Source organism: Grammomys surdaster, unplaced genomic scaffold, assembly GCF_004785775.1.
Source record: "Grammomys surdaster isolate TR1022 unplaced genomic scaffold, NIH_TR_1.0 211, whole genome shotgun sequence".
NCBI classification, from domain to species: Eukaryota; Metazoa; Chordata; class Mammalia; order Rodentia; family Muridae; genus Grammomys; species Grammomys surdaster.
This window is the reverse complement of record NW_021604656.1, coordinates 7,148,417-7,174,972: the sequence shown is the minus strand read 5'-3', so window position 1 is coordinate 7,174,972 and position 26,556 is coordinate 7,148,417. Positions and strand designations below refer to the sequence as shown.

General features: G+C 44.6%; 1 protein-coding gene across 4 annotated transcripts in view; it reads left to right on the top strand.

The window, feature by feature from the left end:
- The first annotated feature begins 821 nt into the window (after positions 1 to 821).
- The window catches only part of Ubqln1 (ubiquilin 1), a 38,783-nt gene continuing 13,048 nt past the window's right edge, over positions 822 to 26,556 (top strand). For 2 of the 4 annotated variants that reach the window (XM_028771971.1, XM_028771969.1), the window contains exons 1-6: positions 822 to 1,192; positions 15,040 to 15,191; positions 17,348 to 17,463; positions 19,783 to 20,045; positions 21,406 to 21,564; positions 21,704 to 21,947. In XM_028771971.1, the coding sequence (XP_028627804.1) occupies positions 1,040 to 1,192; positions 15,040 to 15,191; positions 17,348 to 17,463; positions 19,783 to 20,045; positions 21,406 to 21,564; positions 21,704 to 21,947 (1,087 nt within the window). In that variant the 5' untranslated portion in view covers positions 822 to 1,039. The remainder of the gene's footprint in view (positions 1,193 to 15,039; positions 15,192 to 17,347; positions 17,464 to 19,782; positions 20,046 to 21,405; positions 21,565 to 21,703; positions 21,948 to 26,556) is intronic. The other 2 variants (XM_028771970.1, XM_028771968.1) reach the window with 1 other exon arrangement.

Sequence of the window (26,556 nt, the reverse complement as noted above, 5' to 3'; positions counted from 1 at the left end):
CATAAAGTGCCGGATTGTATTACTCGTTATCTTTACGAATAAATGACGTGGCGTTCACATGTGAAATAACTTACTTGTGCCTACATTGTGCCGAAAATACTTTTTCAACCATTATCCCTGATGCCATTAAGCCCAGTAACTTAACTGGACAGACTACAAAAGGCACACAACAGCTAGGCTAACTCCTACCCGGTGGGTGGACAGTCTCAGGCATTCTGTTTCTGTCCCCACGCAGCTTGGAAGACAGACAACATGGGTTGCCCTATCTTCTAACCAAACCGGTTTGACTCCAGGGAGGGAAGCGCCTGCGGTTGCGCTGGTTGCTCACTGGCGTCTGTTTCGTGTTCCTTTGAAGACTTTCCTCCATTGCCTTAGCTTCCAAGCCCTGAGCACAAGACGAGGCAATCGCAATTCCTTCCACCCGGGCACCAACACTATGCTTATTAAAATAAAGCAGCTCGCCACTATTTTATAAGCCGACGCCCACGGGGACCAGGTGGGGTGGATACCCGGACCATGAGCAATGGGGCCAGGCGTTTCTAGCAATTTCGCTGGCCGTGACGTCATCTTAAGGCACCATCATGGTGCCTTCCAGAAACCCCGTTTAAATTTCTTTCAGCGAAGAACGGGCGACGCGAAGTGGGTTAAGTTCTCCCGCCGTGCCCAGCGCTCCCTCGACCTGGAGGAGCCCGCGCTTCGTCCGCCGGCTAAGACGGGAACGAGCGCTGCCTTGCATGAGTCGGCTCCTTCGCCAACGCGCTACCCGGCGTGCCTCGCGCAGCCGGCCGCCAGGAGTCGGCGCCGCGGCCAGCGCGTTACCCAGCGTGCCCTGCGCGGCGCCGGCGACGAGCGTGGGGGGAGGTGCGGGAGGAGGAAGCGGCGGCGACGCGGAGAGTCCCCGCGTCCACACGGCAGCCGATCGCCCACCCGGGCCTGCACCCGCAGCCCGCGTCTACGCACCCTCGGTGGCCCCGCAACCTGTCGCGCCTCGCGGACCCAGCCGCAGCCCTCCCGTGTCGCGCTCGCCTGAGTCACCGCCATGGCCGAGAGCGCAGAGAGCGGCGGCCCACCGGGCGCGCAGGACAGTGCGGCCGACGGCGGCCCCGCAGAGCCCAAGATCATGAAGGTCACGGTGAAGACGCCTAAAGAGAAGGAGGAGTTCGCTGTGCCCGAGAACAGCTCGGTCCAGCAGGTGAGGGTGCGGGCCGGGCGGCCGCCGCGTCGCCGGCGGGGCTGGGAAGGGCGGCGGAGGGGCGGCCTGGCCAGGCGGCGGCCCTGGGGAGCTCCGGTCAGGCCCCGCCGGCTTCCGCTGCGTGAGCTGTGCGGGGCCGGGACGGGCGAGCCGCGCGGCCTGTGCTGGGCTGCGCCGCGGCCGCCGAGCTCCGGGCCCCGAGACCCCACTTCTCACAAAGGAGCCGGGCGCTGCGGGGAGGCTGGGCGCGGGCGGCGCTCGGCCTTTGGCCAGGCTGGGTGGGGGTCATTGTTTTACCTGCCTGCTAATTGGAGAGATTTGGGGGTGAGAAGTACGTGGAGGGTTGGTTCTCGGTTGTGAATACTGAACTCTTTCCCACCTTTCAGCCTTTTATATAAAAATCATGACGTGGAACTTGTTTTCGGTCACATTGTAATAGCTAGCTCACGCCTGAAAGGAGAAAAGTAAATGACTTTGATTCATAGGCGACTTGCTGTTTCTTTCTGTTACAATATACTTCCGTCATCCCTTAGCTGCCAGTCATTGGATAGGTTACATTGTTTGATTTTTGGGGGGTGGGGTAGGGGGAGAGACGAGACAGACACCTGGCTGGGTCTTAGCGGTTGCAATGAACCGCAAGAAAACACAGTCGGTGTCAAGGGGAATTCTTATCAAGTAATTGCTTTAAAGTCTATTCAGGAAAACAAGTCTTGCAGTTAATTAAGAGCCTTGGTGGAACCTATCAGATGTATGTTTCAACACATTCTAGAGCGCTTGAATAGTTGACAGTATCAAACATTGTGAACAGTTTTATGCGAGGAAGCAAGTAAAAACCACTGGAACTCAGCTTTAAGTTCTCTCAAGGTTTATCTAGTTCCAAGGTGAGGTCAGTTTTTTTTTTCCTCAAGCAGGAGGGTGTGTGACACCGTTGAGAGAAACTTTTGTAGACTGAATCATCATTCCTTGTTAACGCTGCTATAAGAAAGCACCATCTTTATATTTTTCAGCAGGTGTGTACGTCAGCCACAATTGTCACTTTCTGTATTGAGTCTGCCCAGGGTCATCTTTTTACAGCTGGTTGTAGGTCTTGTGAACAGCCTCATTTAAAAGACCATATGCTTTTTATCTGTATTAGAATAGCTCTGTTTATGTTTTAGTTGTTTTGTTTTGCTGTTTGTTTGTTTTAAAAGACAGGTTTTCACCCTGTAACTCCAGCTGTCCTGGAACTCACGGTGTGTAGACCAGATTGGCTTCAAACTCATCTGTCTCCCCTAGTGCTGGTATTATTTTTGTCAGAGATTTTGAGACTATGCGATTTGTAACACACAAGAAAACTCAGCCCATTTACTGGATTGAAGTGATTTTGCAAAGTGGACGAGCTAGATGGCTCAGTGGGTAACGGGGCTTGTCAGTCCTGACACCCGAGGTTTGAGTCCAGCTACTCATGGTAGAGAAGAGAAGTGACTTCAGAGGCTGTCCTTTGATCCCCAATGTGTGTCCCTTCTCCCCACAACAATGGGAATAGAAAAACAGTTTAAAACAGTGCAGTACTTTTTTAAAAACTTTTAAAAAATTATGTGTCTGAGTGTTTTGCCTGCATGTCTGTCTGTGTACCACATGTGCGTGGTATCTGTGGAGGCCCAAGAAGGTGTATTAGATCCCTTGAGACTGGAGTTACAGATGCGTGTGAGCCACTATGTGGATGCTTAGGACCTGGGTCCCCTGCAGACGCAGCCAGTGCTCGAAACGTTTAGTCTCTCTAGCCCCGGTACAGTTGTTTTACTAAGAAATTACAGCTTCTTTTTGAAAACTAGTAATACGGAAAGATTTTTTTTTAAAAAAAAAAACATTTTATTTATTTTATGTAAGTATACTGTATCTGTCTTCAGACATACCAGAAGAGGGCACCAGATCCCATTATAGATGGTTGTGAACCACCATGTGGTTTCTGGGAATTTAACTCAGGACCTCTGGCAGAGCAGTCAGTGTGCCTAACCACTGAGCATTTCTCCAGCTCAGAAAGATAATTTTTGAATTAACATTTTAAATTTTTGGTTGATGGTTTTGTTTGTTTGTTTGGTTGGTTGGTTGGTTTTTGGTTTTTCGAGACAGGGTTTCTCTGTGTAGCCCTGGCTGTCCTGGAACTCACTCTGTAGACCAGACTGGCCTCGAACTCAGAAATCCGCCTGCCTCTGCCTCCCAAGTGCTGGGATTAAAGGCGTGCGCCACCACCGTCCCGGCAAGGTCCACTTATCTTAAAATCTGAGATAGTGGCAGGGCCCGTCGATGGTTTCTGCCTGCTTCTCCATTGTTGTTGGTGGCATCCTTCTTCTTGGTCTTTTTGGTTAGCCACACTGTCTGTAATTCCTTGACCTGTTACTCCATTTACCCTCTGCCTTAGGACTTTTGTACAGCTTGTTCTGGCCTGCCTCCTACTCTTTGTTAGCTTCTACCAATCCTTTACATTGTAGAACAGAGGTCAGTTTCTCAAAGAAGTATGCCTGATTGTCCAGGCATTACTGGGTCACCTGTTGCAGTTTCTCACAACGCCATTAGTGTATGTATGTATGTATGTATGTATGTATGTATGTGTGTGTCATATATTATAGTTCAATAATTGCATAGTTATGATTATTTAATGCTTTTCTGCTAGGAAGGGGCTGTGATGTTATTGTATTGTTCCTAGAACCTGGTGCATAGTATAAACTTCCTAAAACAGTGTGTTTGTGAATGCATTTGGACCGTTTTGTGCAATGATTTAAATACCCGTTGTGGATCGGCACTGAGTGAAGCATATACAAACGGACACAGTCCTCTGGAAACCTCATCTTAACCTTCTCTCCCTTAAGCCTCCTAACTTTCTCCTGTAACTTTCTATGTAGACCAGGCCTCGAACTCAAAGAGATCCTCCTGTCTCTGGTTCCCAAGGTCTGGGATTAAAAATATGCACCAGCATACCGAGCCCAGCTCGACTCTTTAAAAGATGTTTGTGTGTGTGTGTGTGTGTGCGCGCGCGTGCATGTACACTCATCAGGACAACTCAAGGAGTTGGTTCTACAACAGGAAACAGGGTCATCAGGCTTGGGTAGTGAGTGCTTTTTACCAGCCTTCTTACTGTCCTTGGGTTTAAGCTGGAGAGTTCCTCTGACTCATAGAAAATGATTTAGTATTAACCATTTTGTTTCAAAGATGGCTTGTGACTGATAACAGTTATTTTATTACATTTGTCTCTGGTAATGTGTAGGCATGTACATCAGGGCCCAGGTGTGGAAGTCAGAGGGAATCTTGTGGGAATTGTTCTCTTCTTCTACCATGTCAGGCCTGTTGAGCAAACTTGGGTCTTCAGGCCTGGCTGCAAGCACTTGCTGAGCCACCTCACTGACCCCTTACAAATTTTCAGATATTTAGAGAAATCAGTTTTTCGCAGAGTCCATGTTAAAGTAGTCAGTGATTGTCAACCAGTTCTCTAGGAAAAACAGTACTGCTTTGTAGTGTTTACTTGTTTGTGTGTAGTAAATATTCTCACAATAGTAGATTCAAGCAATCAGTATTAAACTGCTTCAAAAATTACTAAAAATTAAGAAGCTATTATTTACATGGGTTTCTTAGACAGAGGTCAACTATGGCTAGGCATTTCCTGTCTGCCTTTCAGAGCCAACAAGACTGGCCTCTAGAAACAAGGAAGACTTTATGTAGCCCTTTACTGAAACTGCAAGGTTCTGCAGCTTGTTACAATGCTTACTGGAAATCTTTTACTATGCAACAGTGTTTCCTGGTAGAACAGTGTGAGGGAGCTGAAAGGCGGACTAGGCCATTAAGAGGGAGGGCTGTGGGTTGTTCTTGCCGAGGACCTGGATTAGATCTCTAGTACCCACATGCTGGCTCACAACCTTCCAGAACCAGTCTCAAAGGATTAACACCCTCTTCTGGCCTCTCTGGGACCAGGCACACATGCTTTATGCAGGCATGCATGCAGGTGAAACACCATGCACATAAAATAACAGTGAAAGTTCTGGAGAGAAAAAAAACAGCATAAGGGAGTTGAGTGCTGAAGAGATGGCTCAGCAGTTAAGAGCACTGACTGCTCTTCCAGAGGTTCTGAGTTCAATTCTCAGCAACCACGTGGTGGCTCACAACCATCTGTAATGGGATCCAGTGCGCTTTTCTGGTGTGTCTGAAGACAGCTACAGTGTACTCATATAAATAAAATAATTTTTTAAAAAACAGCATAAGAAACATAATTTTCTTGGCAAGCAGTAAAGCTGAGCTTCAAATTTGTTAAGGTAAAAGGAAAACTTACTTTTTTTTAAAACAGTTTTAAAATTAAATTGTGTGAGTATATATATGTGTGTATGTATATACACCATGGTGCCACCAAATTTTTGGGCTAGGTCTTTCCACCTTGATTAACCAGTTTAAAACCTCCTTCAGAGCTGTGCAGAGGTTTGTCTCCTAGTCTGTTGTCATCCTGTCAGGGTTACAGTACTGACCACCATATGACCCTTTCTAAGAATGAAGGCACAGGTTGCAAATTCCTTATCAAGAATGGTTAAGATCAGAAATATTTCAGGTTTGGCATCTTTTTCCTTCAGTGCATGTGCACTCACACACATGAACACTAAGGCATGCGTGCCAAGGCACATGTGTGAAGGGTAAGAGACAACTAGCTCCCTACACCGAGAGCTCCAGGAACTGAGCTCAGGTCTTCTGGCTTGTGTGACAAATGCTTTTACCTGCCGAGCCCTGTCCCAGCCCCAGGGGTGGTTTTAATACCTCCGTTAACTGCTATTGGTGGCTTGGCTTTCCCTTTACTCTCTTCAGGTCAGGATCTGGACTGAAACCAAGTTCACAAATAGATGCATGTGCATGTGTGTGCATACACACACACACTCCGTGTGTGCAAAAGGGTTTCTCTATATAGCCCTGGTTATCTTGAAACTTGCTCTGTAGAGCAGCCTGGCCTTGGAACTCAGAGAAATCCACCTGTCTCTGCCTCCTGAGTGTTGTAATTAAAGACAATTCTCCACCACCACTCAGCTATGAGATTTTTCTTAAAGATGTGTTTTTATTATTTATGTGTGCGTGTGTGTGTATGAGTGTGAACATGGGAGGGTGCCCCCAGAAGTCCCAAGATGTCTGGTTTGCCTGCAGCTGGAGCTGCTTGGTGAGGGTGCTGAGGACTGCACTCGGCTCCTGCAGGAGCAGCGAGCAAGCGCTCCTGACTGTTGTGTGGTGTCTTCAGCCCCACATCTAAGTTCTTTCTGAGAGCTAACTCATGAGTCAGCCAAAGCAGTTTCCCTTGGAGGAGGATGCAAGCAAGTGCTCTTAGCAGCTGCTCTCATCGCTGTTTTCTGTCAGTGTGAAGAGCCACGAACTCACATCTCAAACCTCAGGTGAGGTTGGAGTCTGCTATTTGTGACAGTTGTTAACACCTCTTTACTTCTTTGAGAGAAGGTGACTTCACTGTGTCTAGCAAGACTCTGCTTTTGGGTTTTTTTTTGTTGTTGTTTTGAAATTTTCTTTTAAACATCAAATGAGGTGATGTGGTACCAGAAAATTATATACTTGTGCAATAAAATGATTAACATAAAGAATTGTGTGTTTGCCGGGCAGTGGTGGCGCACGCCTTTAATCCCAGCACTTGGGAGGCAGAGGCAGGCGGATTTCTGAGTTCGAGGCCGGCCTGGTCTACAGAGTGAGTTCCAGGACAGCCAGGGCTACACAGAGAAACCATGTCTCAAAAAAACAAAAAAACAAACAAAAAAAAAAGAACTGTGTGTTTGTGCAGGCATACCCACATGTGTGTACATGTGCAGGCATATCCACGTGTGTGTACACGCTTGTAGAGGCTGAGATTGCGTCTCTCCTTTGTTGCCCTCTGTCTTGTTTGGGGTACAAGGTCTCTTACCGAACCAGGAGCTCATGGTTTGTTGAGACTGACTAGCCTCAAACTCTGGGTGGCCAAGGATGACCTTAACTTCTAGCCCTCCTGTTTGATCTCTCGGATTGCAAGTATGTGTCCAGTTTATGCAATGCTAAGATTCAGTGTGGGGCCTATTGCATACAGGTACTAGGCAAGCACTCTACTGAACCACAGTCCCCAGTCCCACACTTCTCTTAGAAAACAGATACTGCCCTCTCCCTCTCTTCCATTTTATATATAAGAAACCAGAGTTCTCTTCACTTGAAAATGATTTCCTTTGCTTTGAGTTGTCGACGATCACATGTGGCTATTGTGATTTGTTCTTGAATACTGGATTAGACTAAATGAATGTACAATTGAGGCACATTTTAGTTGTTTTCATTGTTTGGTTAAGCCCACGAATGTGTCTGGCTTGTTAGATAAATAATGGAACTGTAAGGCCTTGGTAATGAAATCCAGTGTTTACCATGAAATTAACATAAAGAGCTGACTCACTTACACTTAAGCCTGCAGTTCTGTGGCAGTCAGTTACTGCAGCGCTCCGAAACCCCAGAGCCATCCAGTGAGTCTGCTGTAACTTACAGATTGATGTGGACGAGGAAGAACACCTTTCCTCATGTGGAGGAGCCTTCGTCTGGATTGTTTCTTGCTAATTTGTAGGAAATCTTCGTGCTGTTTGTGCTGTTGGTTTTTTAAAAGGTGTATTTATTGTTATTACGTATACCTGTGTACACCAAGCACATGCTGACACAGCTATAAACCAGGACAGAATGCTGGATTCTCTAGAACCAGAGTTACAGGTGGCTGTGAGCCACAGTCGGTTATGAGGAACCAGACTCATCCTGTACAAGAGCATCTCGGTGCTCTCTCCAGCCCTTCTGCTGGTAATCTGTTTGGTGGCTGTTTTGTCTCTAGCTTCTTCACTCTTCATGATAATTGTGTGAATTGTGTGTGTGTGTCTGTCTGTCTGTCTGTCTGTGTGTGTCTGTGTGTGTAAAGTAGTTAATATTTTTTGTTCACTTAGGAAGTGGTGTCTTTTGTGTTTGATCAAATGTCACTGGAGTCCTACTACTTGAGAAGATTCCAATGTGTGAAATGTGTCAATGAGTTTTGACCGGGTGTCAGCCTTTGTTAAATGTGATTCAAAAGATGCTTATTGTTGGAAGTGGGTCGGTCACTTGTTTTATTTTGTTTCTTTTTTACAATTGTGTGTGTTTGTGCAGGCACATGTACATGTAGACCAGCTTTACTATGTAGACCTCCATCTTAAAGAGATCCACCCGGCTCTACCTCCCAAGTGCTGTGCTCAAAGGGGATCACCACATCTGCCTAAGACGTCCATATTATTACTCCCTTCCCTCCAAACGCCTGCTGGGATGCTGAGGATTGAACCCGTGTGCATTACCCGTGTGCTAGGCAAGCACTTGCCCAACTGATGAGCCACAGCCTTAGTCCTCATTCCCTCTCTCTGGCAGTATGAAGAAGTCCTGCTTTAAATCCAGCAGTGTAGTCCTAGGGGCACTGGTTTCTGTTTGTCCTGCCTGTTGTGTACACTTTTTCTCCCTTTGCTTTGAGATCAAGTCGTTTGCCTTATTCCAGTTGCCTCCTTTATTAGGTTGATAGGTATAGACTACTTTTATGTCCTTTGGAGATTCTCCATGGAGTTTATAAATTGTCCCATCAGGAAGTATTTGCTACTTGTAGAATAATGCATAGATCCAGGAGCTCTTAACTCCTGCCGTCCCTGGATCCCACACATTTCTCTTTTTTGGTCCCTGTCAAATGACACAAGATCAAGATATATATATATATGTATGTGTGTGTGTGTGTGTATGGACTTCATAAAATTGGCTTTGATGAAGAGTTGTATGTACAGTTTTTCATTTTTATTCCTTCGTCCGGGATCATTTTCTTGTCCCTAAGGGACCCTGTTACATTTCCTAAACTACCTGCCTGCTAGGTGTCACACTGTGTCTATGAGAGTAAGAAAAGGAGCCTGTGAGCCACTCTGTTTGCCTTTACATTTCAGTTTAATCCTGAGGGATTTTTACTGGATGTAAAACTCTAGGTCACTAGTTCTCCCTTTGGAAAAAAGGTTATAATTGAGTGCAAACAGGTGGGACCCGGGAGACGAGGCTACACAGTAGTAGAGAACGTGCCTGGCTTGTAGAAGGTCCGGGGCTTGGCCAGTGAGTTGGAGTCACATAGTAGGTCCTGTTCAGCTTTTGCTTAGTAATATATATTTAAAGTTCCTCCGTATCCTTTCCTGACCTTGGAGCACACTTCGTCCTGGTGCTTACCTGAATGCACCACAGGCTGTCTACTGAGGACTCTCTCCTCTCCTCCCAGTTTTTGGCAATTATGAGTAAACCTTTCTAGATCTACATGAAGGTTTTACAGTGAGTAGTTTGTAAATATAAAGGAGTGATTGCTGAATTTCATCCTGAGGGTGTGTTTGGTTTCCTAAGAAACAGCTAAGCCATCTTGTGCAGTGGCCCTTCATTCTCCAGTCTCACCTCAGTGAAGGCCTTCTCTTGCTCCATGTCCTTGCCAGCCACCACTTGGTGGTGTTGGTATTCTGAGGTTTGATTGTCTTAATACATGTCTGTTGTTTATCTCTTTGCTTTAGTTTTACACCTTTCTGATGTGATGGGGGCATCTTTCATGTTAATCTGTTGTCTGTATATCTCTGGTGAAGAGCCTGCTTTTGGCCCGTTCTAAAACTGGATTGTGATTGTCAAGTTTTACGGTTACTTTCTTGTTTATTTGGACAATAGCTGGTTCTCAAATATGCCTTTTGCAAATATGTTTTGCCTCATCTGTTTTTATTTTCTAATTTCTTGAAAGATGTTTTTAAGTGACACACAGTAGGGCTTTTAAATGGCTCAAGACTAATGAGAGCAGGTTTCCAGCCCCTCTTTTTCTTTCCCCTTTCCCTTGTATTGGCTGAGGCTTTAAAGACCAGGTGTCCCCAGTGCACAGCCTCCACTCTGTTACTGCTTTAGAGGGCCATCCGCTGGCTCCTAGTTGACAATGTGCTTGACGTATAATTTTAGTCACACTTTGTTAATTTGCTGAGTCGTGGAGGGATGCCATTAACATGCCTTTCTGGCACTGCCTGTGGCTGTTCCCTGTCAGTTAACCCAAGTAGGTGATGCTTGACTTTATCCACATGTTGATTATGTTGATTCAGCCTCCCATTTACAGATGAAGCTCCATCTGTCACTCAGACTTTTTTTAAAAGTCAGATTTTGTATTCTTTGAAAATGTGTATTTGTTTCTATATGTATTTAGATCGTGTCCATCTACCATTACCTCTCTCCACTCCCCCAGTGCCCACATAGACCACTGATTAGATCTGGTGGTGTTAGTCTGTTGAGAAATACGGGTTTTCTTCACTACCTTTACTAGTCTTTGTCTCTGAGGGCTGTGTGAGATGAGGTGAGAAACGACTCTGTAAGAGATTGGGTGTTTTGCTAGTTTTCATCTTTCAAGAAAAAAATTGAGAGTCTTGGGCACAGCTTATTTGTAAGCATGAGGACCTGAGTTTAGCTCCCGTGTGTGCAGTGGTCACACTCACACACAAGGTTGCCCAGCTTTGTCTCCTGAGAACACAATGGCGCTGTTCTCTGCCTGCCTTCCCGTAGAACTAGGAGGAGAGTAAGGTGGACACCAGCAGTCACAGGGACAGTGTAACTGTAGAGATGGGTGAGCTACGGACCCTGATACAGAAAGAAATGTGAATGCAAAGCACAGACCAAATATAAGTTGTCTGTGGCCCAGGAGCATGTGCTGAGGGCATCTTGAAAGGCAAGTTCTGTTGTGTAAGTTGTTACAAGATGTTTCAGTACAAAATAAAGTATTTTTGCCAGTTGCATTGGTGGAGATCAGAGATAGGTGAGTACACCAAAGAGAGGAAATTGCTGTTTCAGATGGTTTCTTAGATATAATGGTTTCTTACTATTTTGATTTGTTTGTTTCTTTTTGGCTTTTCAAGACAGGGTTTCTCTGTGTAGTCCTGGAACTCCCTCTGTAGACATGGCTAGCCTCAAACTCAAGAGATGCACCTGCTAGAGCCTTCTGAGTGCTGGGCTTAGAGACTGACACCACCTCCCCCACCCAGCCCCAAGCGGCTTCTTAGATTTTTGGGTTGGAGGAGGATAGTAACCTACTAATAAATTTTAAAGATTTTTGATTCAATGATATTTGATTAGACACAGAAGAGAGGTGAGTGCATGGCGTTCCAAGAGACTGAGACGTGAAGTCAGTCTGTCTCAGGTCTGCAATGGTCTTAGTGGCCGGAATCGTTATGTACAGGTATTGTTGTTGTTTTGTGGGTTTTTTGTTTGTTTTTGGTGTTGTTGTTCTGGGAACTTCAGTGTGCGGTTCCTAAAAATCAAGTCAGTACCAAGGACCATGCACTAGACAACTGAGTAGGTTAGTGATATGAATGAATGATGATACCAAATAGGTAAATTTATAGGCATAAAATTAGTAAATTAGTGGGGCTTTTTGGGAAATGGGGTTGGAATTAATGGGTGCCTAGGAAGTGATAGGGTGAAGGGTATGGATTTCTTTTTGAGTGAATGAGGAGGTTCTGAAATTGACTCTTATCAGTGCAGCCTATTTCTAAATATACTAAAGACTTTTGAGTTACATACTTTAAGTGGCCAAATTCTATGACATGTGAGCTATCTATAGTGGAGACACAGAGTCTCACTGTGTAGCTTTGGCTTTTTCGAGATTTCCTGGGTATATCAGGGTGGCCTCAAACTCACAGAGAGCTTCATGCCTCTTCTTCCTTTGTGGTGCAATTAAAGGTTGTGTCACCATTCCAGGTGAGTGATAAGTCAGTAAAAACGTCAAAGACATCCTTTTCTGTTAGTTGGAATTTGGAGGCAAAAGTAGGAGCATGCCTTAGATCTAGCATCTTACCTTCAAATCTTCAAACATCATAAAATGCTCTACAACTATGCTTGTTTATTAGTGTGTGTGTGTGTGTGTGTGTGTGTGTGTGTGTGTGCGCCACAAGACACATAGGGAAGTCAAAGGCTAGGTCTCTCCTGCTACCATGAAGTTTCCGGGGACAGATCTCAGGTTTTTGATCTTGGAAGCACATTGATGCATTGAGCCATCTGAATGGGTGGCCCAGTAGTTATAGCCAGTTATTTACTTCAGGATGTGAGGGAGATCAGGGCCTTTCTGAGTTAAGATTAAAACAGTTGATCTAGATAACTTTCTCATTTTATGTATTAAATACATTTTATTATAATAAGCCTATAATAAGGGTTACACATTTAATTAATAAATTTTGTTTTATTTTGTGTATGATCCATATCAATTTGGCCTTGAAATCAGATCTGTGTTGGAAACTTTGTGCAGCAGTTTAACACCATTTGGGACCAAGCCTTCGGTCCCTTTCTGTCTTCAAGTCTTAGTCTCTTTGAACGCCACCCACTCACTGCTCTCTGTGTCTGTGTCTAACCATATTGCAGAGTTCCTGTGGATTAAGAGCAGCAGAAGAGTGGCCACCGTTGACAGTGCTTGGTGCTTGTATTTTATGGATTGTAATTTAAGCCTTATAAAAATATTTTCTTGGGCTGGTGAGATGGCTCAGCGGTTAAGAGCACTGACTGCTCTTCTGGAGGTCATAAGTTGAAATCCCAGCAACCACATGGTGGCTCACAACCATCCGTAATGAAATCTGATACCCTTTTATGGGGTGTCTGAAGACAGCTACAGTGTACTTACATATAATAAATAAAAAATAAAAAAACATTTAAAAAATATATTTTCTTTATTTATTATATTATTTCTAATAACTACCGAAGGGAGGAGTACCTAACAGGTTCTTTCCATGTAGACTTTTAAGTCACTTGGAAATAAAAAGATTATACATTACATAGCCAAGTCTGTTGGCACCCTCTTTTAATTACCTGCAGAAGCTGTCAGATTTCTGTGAGATCAAGGGCAGCCTGGTCTATGTAATGAGTTCTAGGATAGCCAGGGCTATGTAGAGAGACTTTGTCTCAAAAAATCACCACCAACAAAAAGATTATATATCATATAGTTTCAAATAGAGGGGGGAGTGCTCAGGTGAGAAAGTTCCAGTTTATCTACTGTGGTACATTTTATATGTATATGCTTTTTGGCCTTTGTAAAAGTTTGGCTGTGTGTATGAGTTGAGAAGTTGTAAAATCCAGGTTGTCAGGTTAGGTGCTCTAGCCTGTGCTGGGACTGAGGAGGCTTCACTGGGAGTTCAAGGTCACCCTCTGCTACAGAGTGACATCCTGTCTCAGAACCAAACCAACCACATAGAATGAATGATAGGTTTATATGCGATGTTGAAACTTATCTTGAGGGCTGGTGAGATGGCTCAGCGGTTAAGAGCACTGACTACTCTTCCAGAGGTCATAAGTTCAAATCCCAGCAACCACATGGTGGCTCATAACCACCTATAATGAGATCTGATGCCTTCTTATGGGGTGTCTGAAGACAGCTACAGTGTACTTACATATAATAAATAAATTAAAACCTTTTTTTTAAAAAGAAACTTATCTTGAGAGTTTTGTTCATATATAAATAAACACAGAATGCTAATGAATTTTTATATCTCACTGCTTCTCAACTTTGATTATAACATGTGGCTGTGTTTTCTCTGACTTAACTTTCCCTGATTCTGTGAGGTTTTTTTGTTTTTTGGGTTTTTTTGTTTGTTTGTTTGTTTGTTTGTTTTGTTTTTTTCGAGACAGGGTTTCTCTGTGTAGCCCTGACTGTCCTGGAACTCACTCTGTAGACCAGGCTGGCCTCGAACTCAGAAATCCGCCTGCCTCTGCCTCCCAAGTGCTGGGATTAAAGGCGTGTACTGCCACTGCCCAGCTTCCTGTGAGATTTTTAAGCCTTAGATATGCAGATGCTGGTCTGAGATCTGAGACCTTTGAGTGACAATAGGACACTGAAAAAGATTATTTTGGCACATTTTAGATTTGGGATCTTTTTAAAATTAGGGTCACTTACTGATGTTAAAGACAACTTAGCGGCTTCCAGAAGTAGTTCAGATCTGGAACACCAAGCCCTTCTCACTGGAGTCATGTCTGTGTACATGTTTTATTGTGGCAGTGCTGGTTTCTGTGTTGAAACCCACCTCTGTAACGTAGTGGGTAGACTTGTGATGAGGTGATTTTCTTCTTTATGTTTCAACTGTGGTGCTCTGATGTAGTCTGTTAATGTGGGCTCCCAGGTGGTTTCTAATTTGAATGAAGCCTGTATATTTTGAATGTTTTAGTAGAGACGTAAGAAATGACGGTCGTTTTAAGTAAGCATTTGTCTGCAGCGTCTTGTTCTTTGTCTGCATTCGCAGGTTGTTCTGTTCCCAGCAAGCAGTTCTCGGGTTTTCCTGGTTTCTTCCCAAGTTTTCTTTTGGTTTCCAGTTCAGGAAAGTCTTCAATTGTCTTTGTGCTTTCTCTGTTTATAGTTTATTTGAGTCTCTAAAAAAGTTTTTCTATCTACTATTTGGTGGTACTACGTGATAGTATACATTGAATGAAAGACGTGATAAGGACAGTAAAAATGGCTGCGAATACGAGCTTGTCCGTGTGTGTATTGGAAACCAAAAGAAAGGGACTAATGGTGGAGATCGGGGGTACGTTTACAATAAGCTTAGCCAGTCCCCTTTGTGACCCCAACTATATTTGGTCCTGTTGGCAAAGGAAGGGAGCAAACACCGTGTCTCCATCTTAGTGTGTAGCAGCCACATCTCTGGCATCTGGAGTGAGTCCTTAGAGACGGGATGCTTGCACGCTGAGGCGATGCAGTGTTTGCAATAGGGCCTCTTGAGGAACTTCTACAAACCAGTCCGGGTGGTACTATTCAAACTTCTGTGTTATTAAAAATACATATGTAATTTATTTTTTATCTTATTTAGTTCAAAGAAGAAATCTCTAAACGTTTCAAATCTCATATTGACCAACTTGTGTTGATATTTGCTGGAAAAATTTTAAAAGATCAAGATACTTTGAGTCAGCATGGGATTCATGATGGACTTACAGTTCACCTTGTCATCAAAACACAGAACAGGTATGTCTGTTTAAATAACCAGTTCAGGCACTAGGAGACTCTCCTCTTCATTAGTATTTAAACAGATAAAGTACCTTTCTTTGTTTCTATTGAGTGCTTGATGAAAAACAACACTGTGGCTCCACGCCTTACTAGCATCTGCATGTCTGTGAAGTGAATGTTCTGTGGAGAGGGCTGGGTGCAGATCCAGGGCAGGCCCCCATTTCATACTTTAGAAAATCCAACTGGTTATTATGTAGAAAATTTTTGAGTTAGGTAACAACTTGGTTTTTTAGCTGTTCTCTTTAAGGGGTGTTTTAGACATGGTTTCAGTAACATGTTAGCAGAGTGCAGATCATTATTAATGTGTGATAAGTTTTTGAAAGAAACTTATCATTATTGTTCTGGATACCATCTAACATTTTGTTTCATCGTTAGTAAAAGAGCTTCATCAGACTCACTTCAATCTGGAATTTTCCTATCTCATTCCACTGTACAAATAATTAAGATGACGTCATGGAGTAAATGACTGAAGTCTCCTAAATCTTGCCATTTTATTAGTATTAACTTTGCGGTTATCCTTGACTTGCCATGCTGCACAGCAAGGGGCTAGCCTGAGTCTGTTTAGAGATGGGGGGTCTGTCTAGTCCAGGCCAGTGGTGGGTTTGCTCCTCCTGCCTTAGCCTCCCGAGGGCTGGGATTACAGGGACACCTCACTGTGAACAGCCAGTCTTATGATTCTTCCAACTCTTCCTTTGCTACAGACTGCAGTTGAAAGCATCGTAGTGAAGCATATCTTACAAGAGCTTGCTGTAGCATTTGCTCTAGAGACAGCTTCTCAGCCATGCATACCCTAGCAGGCTTTTGTGCTGGGTCCCCCAAGACTCTGATGAGGAAGTGTGTTCTTCCTGTGCTTCTGTATACTTGACAACTTCCTGCATGACAGTGGTGTAGCACAGAGCTCACATATGCTCACCTGGTGATTGATGCTGGGATGTCAAGCAAGTGTGAGGTAGATTGTGATTTCTGAGATGCTGAGGTGAAAAATAGACCTTTCAATCAGTAAATGAAGCAGTAAGGTCCATAATCAGATTGCTGTCAGATAAGAGAGACTTCTAATAAAGCCTGATGTTCTAAAGAACTCTAAAGATGGCACCCAGTGGTTAGTGTCAGAGCCCTGGCCCTATCCACCTGAACAAGCTGGCTCCACCCCTTGTCCTCAGTGAAACAGACAATTAATGCTTAAGATGAGGGGAAGACCATTGAATGTCACACTGAGAAGAACCTGATAGAGAGACCAATGACAGCCTCCCCACTCCCATCTTCTGAGTTGTAACATAAGGTTAGGGTTAAACAGAGGGTAGGAGGCATACGTAGCTAAGTAGTCCTAGTAAAAGTGAGGCCTGCCTATTGACCTGTCTTTGTCTTGGCTTCAGTCTCCCCCTTTCCAGCTGACTAGTCGGCACCAGGTCTCCAGCCTTACCTCCTCCAGCATGGAGCTGCAGAGAAAGTCTAGCTCCTTGGACCATTGTGTCGGTAGCCTGGCAGCCGAAGAGGGAGACACATGGGACTCTTGCCTAGTTACAGTGACATCAGAACCAGCCCACTCAGCAGCTCTCCCCTTTGCCACAGCCAGTGCCGTGACATCCATCAGCTTCTATGTCTACACAGTGTGTCTGTGTATAGATATGTGCACATGAGTGCCTTTGGAGGCACCTGATTCTCCTGGAGCTGTAGTAGTTACGAGTGGTTGTGAGCCACCTGATGTGGGTGCTGGAAACTGAATACTCTGGGAGAGCAGCCAGTGATCTTAACTGCTGAGCCATCACTCCAGCCCCTTTACTGTATTAAGTTTTTTACCTTTAGCAGTTTCAAGGATGTAAGTTACACTGCCCCTAACACTGTGGCACTAGAAATAATTTAATTGTGTGAGCTCTGTGGATGTTAGCAGCCATGATCATCATCCGTAACGTGACGACTAGTTGGCCTTTCCCATGTAGCCACTGTGATCGAAGGCAGTAGAACATTTCGTGTATATTCAGCGGAGAGAGACAGTAGTAATTTCTTTTTTAAAAAAAAAAAGATTTATTTATGTTATTTATATGAGTACAGTGTAACTGTCTTCAGACACACCAGAAGAGAGCGATTTAATTATTTGGTTTAATTGTTTACACTAGGCCGCAAGATAATTCAGCTCAGCAAACAAATACCCCTGGAAGCAATGAGACCAGTACCCCAGCTCCTGATAGTAACCCCACATCTGCTTCTGCTGCTAACAGCTCCTTTGGCATAGGTAAGTTGTGCATGCATGCGTGCATGCGTGTGTACACAGAGTAAATAAAATGTTCTCTTCCTCTAAGAGCAGTTTAATTTAAGTGACATAAATCACTCAACAAAACAGTTCTTTAAACTTTATGTGGTTTACCTCTGTAATCGTGTTTTTAAAGTAGTTTGGGATACAAGTATATTTGTTTGGCTTATATCTAGTGACAAGCCTCTACTTTATAATAAAGGTGATGTAGCCTGTGTATTGTGTAGTGATCTGACTGCCACATAATTGCATCTGAGGATATAGTTAGTTGATGCTGAGCTGTGATGAATTCAGTAATGATGTTTTTCATTCATACAAGAAAAGTACCTGGTAACTATCCTAGTTTTTTGTTATTGTTTTCTCTTGTGTTTTGCTTGAAAAAAATCTTGCATATGTCACCTGAGCCCCCCTTGAACTCTTCCCCACACTGGCTTTGGTGGTGTGGAGACTGTAGGTACACAGCATCTCTCTGGATGGACTGTCCTAGGGGCTGGAGAGAGGTCACTGGGTAAGAGATGGCTCCCTGTTGCTCTTCAGAGGCCCATGTTCAGTTCCCAGCACCCATTCTGTGGCTCAGAACCATCTGTAACTGAAGTTCCAAGGGGTCTGATTTCTGATCCTGGGGACACCAGACATGCATGTGGTACCTACAACAAACACGCAGGCCAGACGACACTCATTCATAAAGTATAAGTAATTAAACCTAGTACTTAAAAAGAATCCTGGAAGTGACCTAAACCCATGAGACAACTGTTTCCTGAGTACCAGCAGTGAGACACCTCTTCTATCAGCCCGCCACTCTCCTCCTTGCCTCCTCCCTCCTCCTCTGCCTCCTCCCTCCCTTCTCCCACCCTCCTCCCTGCCTCTTCCCCTACCTCCTCCCTGCCTCCTCCCCTACCTCCTTCCTGCCTCCTCCCCTGCCTTCCTGCCTCTTCCCCTCTCTCCTCCCCTCCCTCCTCCCTGCCTCCTCCCTGCCTCCTCCCCTGCCTGCTGGGCAAGCACTTCACACTGAATTTCTTCCCCCTACACAGCTATTCATTCAGTTGCAAATGCTGAGATTTTGTTGAGGGAAAATGTTGTGAAGGTGGCACAGGCTGGGCTGAAGACCAGCTTAGCGGTTCACATGGAGATGAGCCTCCCAGCTGCTGCGCCCTTCTCCCTCCGTGGTGGACAGGCTGAAAGTCTCATCTTTAGTTCACTAGGCCATCGGATGACCAGCCCCGTTGTCTTCCTGCCCCTCCCAGGGCACGTTCAGTCTTACCCTCACCAGTGCAGTGACGGTGGGGCCTGCCGTGTAGAACAAAAGGCACGCAAAATGACTACCTAAGCTTTTAGGAGCCCTGTGAGAGATCAAGAAGGAATAAATATGTTTTATTGTGCTAGAGAGATTAAAAAATATGTCTGGTTGGTTTTGTTAAATATTAAAGTTGAAAATCTGACTAATTTTGATTGTAGGGCATGTTTGGGGTTGGGAGGCTGTCCACTGTGACAGACACTGGAAAGACACACTTGACGTGAGGCAGTTTGTTTTGGCACCTGGCACATGGTTTCAGCTGCTGGCTTGCTGCTGGCTGAAGGCCTGTGGTGTGTGGCAAGGAGGGTGCAGCAGAGAGCTGGTCCCTCATGCTGTCGCCATTGTCTCGAAGCTTCTGCCAAAGGCACATGAGAAGAGGCAGATTGAGTCTATAAACTGTGCTTTATTTCAGAGCTGGTAATTCACCACATCTAATCTTCTGCCAGCAAATTCTATGGGGTTGGGGAGAGCAGACACAAGGTGGTCGATTCATTCAGAGCTCAGATTTCCCTCTGTCAGATACTCAGCAGTTGAGACTGGGCCAAGTGTCTATGTCTCCCGTGTTATCCCTTTCATTTGTCCCTATTCATGGGTGTCTGGGTTCGAACAGTTTTTGATTAGTAGCTGGTATCAGGGTTATATTAACAAGAGCCTCTCGTCTTCAGTGGTCGAGGTTAACTCTGAACAAACCGTTAGCAGTGTGTGTTGTATGCTATTAGGGTGTACCTGCAGATTTCTTTGTCCAATATGGGAGTGCAAGTATGTCTTCCTAATACACGTAAATAAGTCCCGTATCTGTAGCAACAGGAAATCCCTTCAAATGTATTGCTGAGGAGGAAGGTTTTGGGGTACACTTCCTATCTAAGCCAAGTTGAAGTCGAATAGTATGATGTTATAAAACTGAGTGATAGGAATTGTTTTAAATGGTTTTTAAAATACAGAGTTAATGATTCTTCATAGTTTAGCACAAACTTCTGATTTTCATTTTTGTTTTATCTTCTTTTAAGGTGGACTTGGAGGACTTGCAGGTCTTAGTAGCTTGGGTTTAAACACCACCAACTTCTCTGAACTGCAGAGCCAGATGCAGCGGCAGCTGCTGTCCAACCCCGAGATGATGGTGCAGATCATGGAGAACCCCTTTGTGCAGAGCATGCTCTCGAACCCTGACCTGATGCGGCAGCTCATCATGGCCAACCCACAGATGCAGCAGTTGATCCAGAGGAACCCGGAGATTAGCCACATGCTTAATAATCCAGATATAATGAGACAAGTATGGAGAGTAGTTATTGTAACTAACTAAAAAGTGTGTGTGTGTGGGTGTATGCATGTGTGCGTGTATGTATATATAAAATGTTATTTTCTGTGGTTCCAGAGATTGCCTTGTGTGTTTATTATAATGTTAAAGAGAATCCCAACCATTGTTTAAGGAAAGTCGGCAAAACAATATTAATTTAGTTTGTTTGAACTCTGAGTTTTCTACTATGCTTGAAAATTCTTTATAAACCCTCCTTAGAAGACAGACTTTTTATGTCAGTTTCTCCTTGGTGCTGTGGAGGGAGAAAGGTCCCAGAGTGCAGGGTGAGACATAATGTCAGCGTCCTGCTCCTCGCACATTTAAAACGAAACAGAAAACAAGTTTTGAGGGGAGAATCTCTTGAGTTTGATTAAGGTCAGCCTGGTCTACATAGTGAGTTCTAGAACAGCCAGGACTATATAGAGTAATCCTGTTTCAAAAACTGTGGGGTGGGGGTTAGGGGTGGGGGTTTAAGTTCATTTTTGGACTTGACCTGTTTACTTAAACTACTTGGTGATAGCTTATGAATATATGTTATATTTAGAGATGAAATACACCAGGAATTATAAGAAGTACTTTACTAATTTAAATATAGCAAAATTGGTTTAAAAGTCTTTTTTGTTTGTTTGTTTGTTTTTGTTTGTTTGTTTTTTCGAGACAGGGTTTCTCTGTGTAGCCCTGGCTGTCCTGAAACTTACTCTGTAGACCAGGCCGGCCTCAAACTCAGAAATCCGCCTGCCTCTGCCTCCCAAGTGCTGGGATTAAAGGCGTGCGCCACCACCGCCAGGAAGGAAACACTGATTCTATTTTAAAGAATGAGGTGTCATCCAATTCTAGAATTGAAAAAGCCAATTAAGACTTTTAAACCGCCGGGCTGTGGTGGCGCACGCCTTTAATCCCAGCACTTGGGAGGCAGAGGCAGGCGAATTTCTGAGTTTGAGGCCGGCCTGGTCTACAGAGTGAGTTCCAGGATAGCCAGGGCTACACAGAGAAACCCTGTCTCGAAAAAACAAACAAAACAAAACAGAATCAGTGTTTCCAGGAACTGAGCAAGTGAGGTCAGGCTTTTAACAGGTAGACAGCTGTCGAGGGTGTGGAGGCAGGCAGCGTTGGGCAGTCCCAGTCCTGATAGAGCTGTGATGCTGACTTTTTCGAAATCGCTGTGTAAAGTTGAGTATGTCTGCTGAGCACTTAGCACACGTGCCTCCTTTCAGTTCCCTGGGGCCCAGCACAGGAGCTCTGCCAAGTCAGTGGCTTCTCACACACATTGGCTGAACACGGAAGGAATTCCCTAAATATTTCAGTGCTTTTTTTAAACTGGAGATTTCTTTCTTAGACACTGGAACTTGCCAGAAATCCAGCAATGATGCAGGAAATGATGAGAAACCAGGACCGAGCCTTGAGCAACCTAGAAAGTATTCCTGGGGGCTACAATGCCTTACGGCGCATGTACACAGATATCCAGGAGCCCATGCTGAACGCCGCACAAGAGCAGGTGAGCACTCACTCCCAGGCTCAGGCCTAAGAGTTGTTGTTGTCTAACATAAATAGTCTGTGGTTGGGGTTACTACTATATGGACATTGTGGCTTCCCTGAAAAATAATTCCGTAATTAATTTTTTTCTTTTATTACAGTTTGGTGGTAATCCATTTGCTTCCTTAGTGAGCAGTTCGTCCTCAACAGAAGGGACTCAGCCTTCTCGAACAGAAAATAGGGATCCACTCCCCAACCCGTGGGCTCCGCAGACTTCCCAGAGCTCACCAGCCTCAGGTAGCACTGGCAGCACCACTAACACCGTGAGCACCTCTGCTGGCACTGCCACCAGTACCACCGCTGGACAGAGCACCTCGGGGCCAAGCTTGGTGCCTGGCGCAGGAGGTATGAGTGGTAAAGAGACTGGTGCTGATGCTGTTCATGGACCTGTGGGCATCCCTTTTATGAAGACTCTTTATTGCAGGCTTTTAGGATTGTTGGAGGGGTAGAATTTATACTTAACGTGTGTGCGTGCCATTTCTGTCCAGGAGCCCCTGGAAATGAGAAGGGTTGGCAGATGCCTTGGAACTCAAGTGGTACATGAGGATGAGCCGTCTCGGGTGCTGGGGCTTGAACCAGGTTCTCTACAAGAGCAGTGAACTGTCTCTGACCTGCTGCTCTGTCTCTAGACCTACACTATGTCTTGATCTCTGTGTTCATTGTGATATGATCAAATGTAGTTACCATGTCACCATGTCTGCTATACAGAAGCTCTTCAGAGCTCATTCCTGGGAAAATTTCAAAAAGAGGAATTTTTTAATATTTTAAGATGACAATGAAATCCTGGTTGCTATCGGAAGAACATGTCCAGGGTGTTTTGGTTTGGAATGAAATACCCCTCCAAGGTTTACATGTTAAAGCTTTGGGTGCTGTCACTATGAAGGAAGGTTTTGAAAACTTCGGGATAGGCAGGTCACTGGGGTGGGGGTGGGGGTAGAGTCCTTGCATGTGTCTCCACCCCCTGCTCCTTTCTTGGTTGTCATAATGTGAACTGTCATTCTTTGCCAACATTCCCTGCTGTTGTGGACTGATGTATCTAGAGTCATGAGTCATAATAAATTCCTCTTTAAAAATTCCAGCACTTGGGAGGCAGAGGTAGAAGGATATCTGTGAGTTCAAGGCCAGCCTGGTCTACAAGAACCAGTGAGTTCAAGAACAACCAAAGCTACATACACACAGAAAAACCCCGTCTCAAAAACCCCCAAAAAAGGGAAAGAAAAGAAAAGAAGAGAAAAATTGTATCTACTAAGAGAAAAATTGTATCTACTATTTTGTCACAGTTACATAAGAGTATTATATTGAGGGAGTCAGAATTAATGAAAGGCACTTGATTCTGAAGTCATTTCATAACCCAAGACTTATGAAATAATGGCTGAGTGACTGAAAAATAGGAAGATAAGCCATGTGTCCACTTATTGAGGAAGAAGTAAAACGTCCTTGTTAGACACATGGAGGGTAGAGCATGAAGAGACTCAGATTTAGATGTCTAACATACGAATTCAAACATGCATCTCTTGCTTCATTCATTCTTTTTCTCTGTCAATTAATGATCTTTAGCTCTAGAAATTGATAGAAATAGATTACATGGTGTTTAGTTCTTTTGTGTCTATCTGCACTGGTTTTGAAATTAATCTGTTCTGTGTATGTCTCTGATTTGCCGAAAGGTGTTTCCTTCTAGGGGTGTGCTGCTTCATTACCATGTGTAGAGATGTAGAGCCGTAGGAATCAGGCACGAAGCTTTGATAACAAAATTCACAAGATTTTTTCAGATAAGATGAAAGCACTATGTGTTGGTTTTAGCAGAAGCCAGAACAGAGTTGGAAATTGTGGTATCTGCTGAGTTGGAATGGGGCTGCTGGTGATAGGCGTGAACGGAGGCTCCAGTGTGGGCAGTCAGATGAGGGGGTGTCCATATTTTTCTGGAAAGATTGGTCTTGATGTCACCCTTAGGTAATTGCTGTTGGTGGGATCCTGGTTGTTCCTGAATATGATTTGTTTTGCTTTCTTGAGTTTTGCTCTGGCTTTTCGAACCAAATCTTAGTACTGTTTGTGGGTTGTTGTCTGTATGCAGGTGAGGGCAGGCACAAGATAAGCCTGTGAATGAGCAGTGGATAAAGAAGGCCAGCTGGGAGTTTTAGAGACGGGACAGATAGGGACACACAGGGAGAAGGAAGGAAGATAGAGGAAGACAAGGATGGCCCAGATCCTCGTGGCTTTAAATAGCCACAGGAAGCTGTGAATGTCATAGGAGGGATGGATTAATACAGGACAATCTGTCCAGTCTGGGTGGGCAGTTTGTATCAGTATCAGTTGGCTCTGAGTTCATGTGCAGGCTTTTTGTGGGTTGAGAAGTTACTAATATAAATCAACTGTAAATGACAAGCTTCTAGAGTATTGATTTTTTTTTACCGTGTTTCGGGGATTTCTGACAGCCAGACACAGTGGAAGATGGCTGGGAGTGCCAGCAGGATCCCGAAGCAAGAGGACCTAGAGTGGGGCGGCCCCCGCCTGGGGACCTTGGGGACCTTGGGATGGGGAGACCGAGTCATTAGAGCATAGCCCTCCCGCACTAGTGTGGGGCTGCTTTTTAATATTTCATGCAACAGCTGTTGGATGTGTGGCCATTTGTTAGGCTGACCAATCATTTTGGGAAGGCTGGAATCTGGGTAGTGAGGTGTTCAGCTCTCCAGTTGCTCTTGAGTTACCAGCTTTGCTTGTGACTCTTCTAGTTAGACACTTCTTTCCTGGGTTCATTCCTGTTGCTATGTGAAAGTTTTGTTTTGTTTTCTGAAGGAAATTTTATATATAAGATGGTTAATTATGTACATTATCAGTAAGAGTGTTTACTGAAGATTTTAAAAGCAGTTTTGTGTTCACAAGTCCTAATAAGATAGTATCAAGAGAAGTTGATTTCATTTCCTGAGTTTTAGTTGGTCTTACCATTTGTAACTGTGGATTCTCAAAGATCAGTTCAAAGGCCAGGGCCAGAGGGCTGAAGCAGGGCCACTGCCAGATATGTTAACTATCAGGCTTCTGCGGCCAGGCTGGGGACCATCATCCAGCTACTAGGGAGACTGCACTGGAGAGACTGCTTGAATCTGGGAGTTCAAGACCAGTGTAGGTCACAGTGACTGACCCCCACCCCCCGAAAAGCCAGGCTTCTTTTTCTTAATGTCAGACCTCATGAACTGAAATCTTCTGTGGTGAGGTGTAAGATCTGTGGGAGAGGGGGCTAATTTATTATTTTTAGATTAACAAAAAAAGAATTGGGTTCCAGAGTAGCATCTCTGTGCGTATGAGTCCTCATACACTTTTCTTCCTTTCCTTTCTTGCTATCCATCCTCATGTCCTATCTTGCCAAACTGTTTTTTCCTTCTCCCAGTTAACCCTGGTTTCTGCTCTTTTGTTGTGTGTGTTCAGCTTTCCCCACCGCCATTAAGATCTCTTCCTCCCCTCTTGAGCCCCTTTTTTAGTTCCTTGGTTCAAATACTCTTAGATAGAATTAGACAACCACAACTTCATATCTGATTCCACATGTGAGAGGAAGCCTTTAAGTCTGGCTCATTTCACTTAACATAAGGATTTCTTGTTGCTTCCGTACACATCCCTACACGTGAAATGGTGGCAGTTTTCTTTCCAGCCTTTCTGCTTGCTGCACGAATTGCACATGGTCTGTGTCCACTTATCTGCTGAGGGATGTGGCGGCTGGCTCATGACTGTTCCATGTTCAGTTTTTTAGGGTCCTCAATACTGGTTTCCCCAGTAGCTGCACAAGTCTATGCTCCTTTGTGCAGTGACTGAGTGCGCTTCTCGCCCACATCCATCCTCACCAGCGTGTCTCTCAAGCATTCTAGCTGGAGTGAGCTACAATCTCAAAGCAGTCTTAATTTGCATTTCTCTGATACCTAAGGTTGCTGAACTTTTCCAAGTACTTGTGTCTTTTGAGAATTGTCTACTCGGTTTATTATTGGATAGACTTCCTGAGTGGGCGATTTGAGGTTGGTTGTTTAATTTTGCATTTCTTTGTACAGTTTCACTATCAATCCCATACAGTATGTAGTTGGCGTAGACCTCCCCCTGACCCCCCCATGGTGTTTCCTTTGCTGAGCAGAAGTGTCTTAATCTCATGTCATCTCCTTGCCAGCGCTTGTGATTATTCCCTGTGCTGCTGGAGTCCTGCTAAGAAGTCCATGCCTCTGCCTATGTCATAAAGTGGTTTTCTTAGCAACTTAAAGGTTGTGGGTTAATTTTTGTTTGGGATGCAGACACCAAATTCTGCAGGTTCCTGTTTGGCTTTTGGGGATTGTGATGTAATCATTTGGGTTCCTTGCCCCCGCAAGCTCTGCCATCTGCAGCACATATAACCTCTCTTAGATATATCAGCTCCACTCTGTCTTTGCAGTTTCCCCTGGTGGGTGTCCTGTGACCTTGACTCCTCGTGGTGGTCTATCAGAGCCTCCTTTCAGGGACTAGCCTTGGCTGCCCGCTCTCTCTCTAGAACCTTGATCCAGATGCATGATCCTCCAACTCTTGCATATTTATTTCATGCCTACAAACCAGTACCATGTGGACGGAAATGCCAAGTTCTGATGACAATGACATGTAGCCTGGTTTTCTTGGACATGGCTACAGTGACCTTCATGTGAGGGTCAGTGATGTTAGACTTCTGTTTTCAAATACATTTGGATTTTGATATGGTGACCTTTAGGTGAGTGGAGTCTTGCTCTCAGGGCCTACCCCCTTAATGCCAAACCCTAAAGGTTCTGATGTCTTTAACAATGGCAGTTGCTTCTTTGTAACTGTGAACTCTTTTTTTTCTGGCCAAGGCTGAATGCTGTCCTGTCTCAAAATTGTAATTCACTCAGTTCTCCAGGTCAAGGCAGAGTACCACCAGATCCTTTGCCATGAAGAAAAGACCTGTAGCCTGGTTTCCCTTGAGTCATTGTTCTCCTGA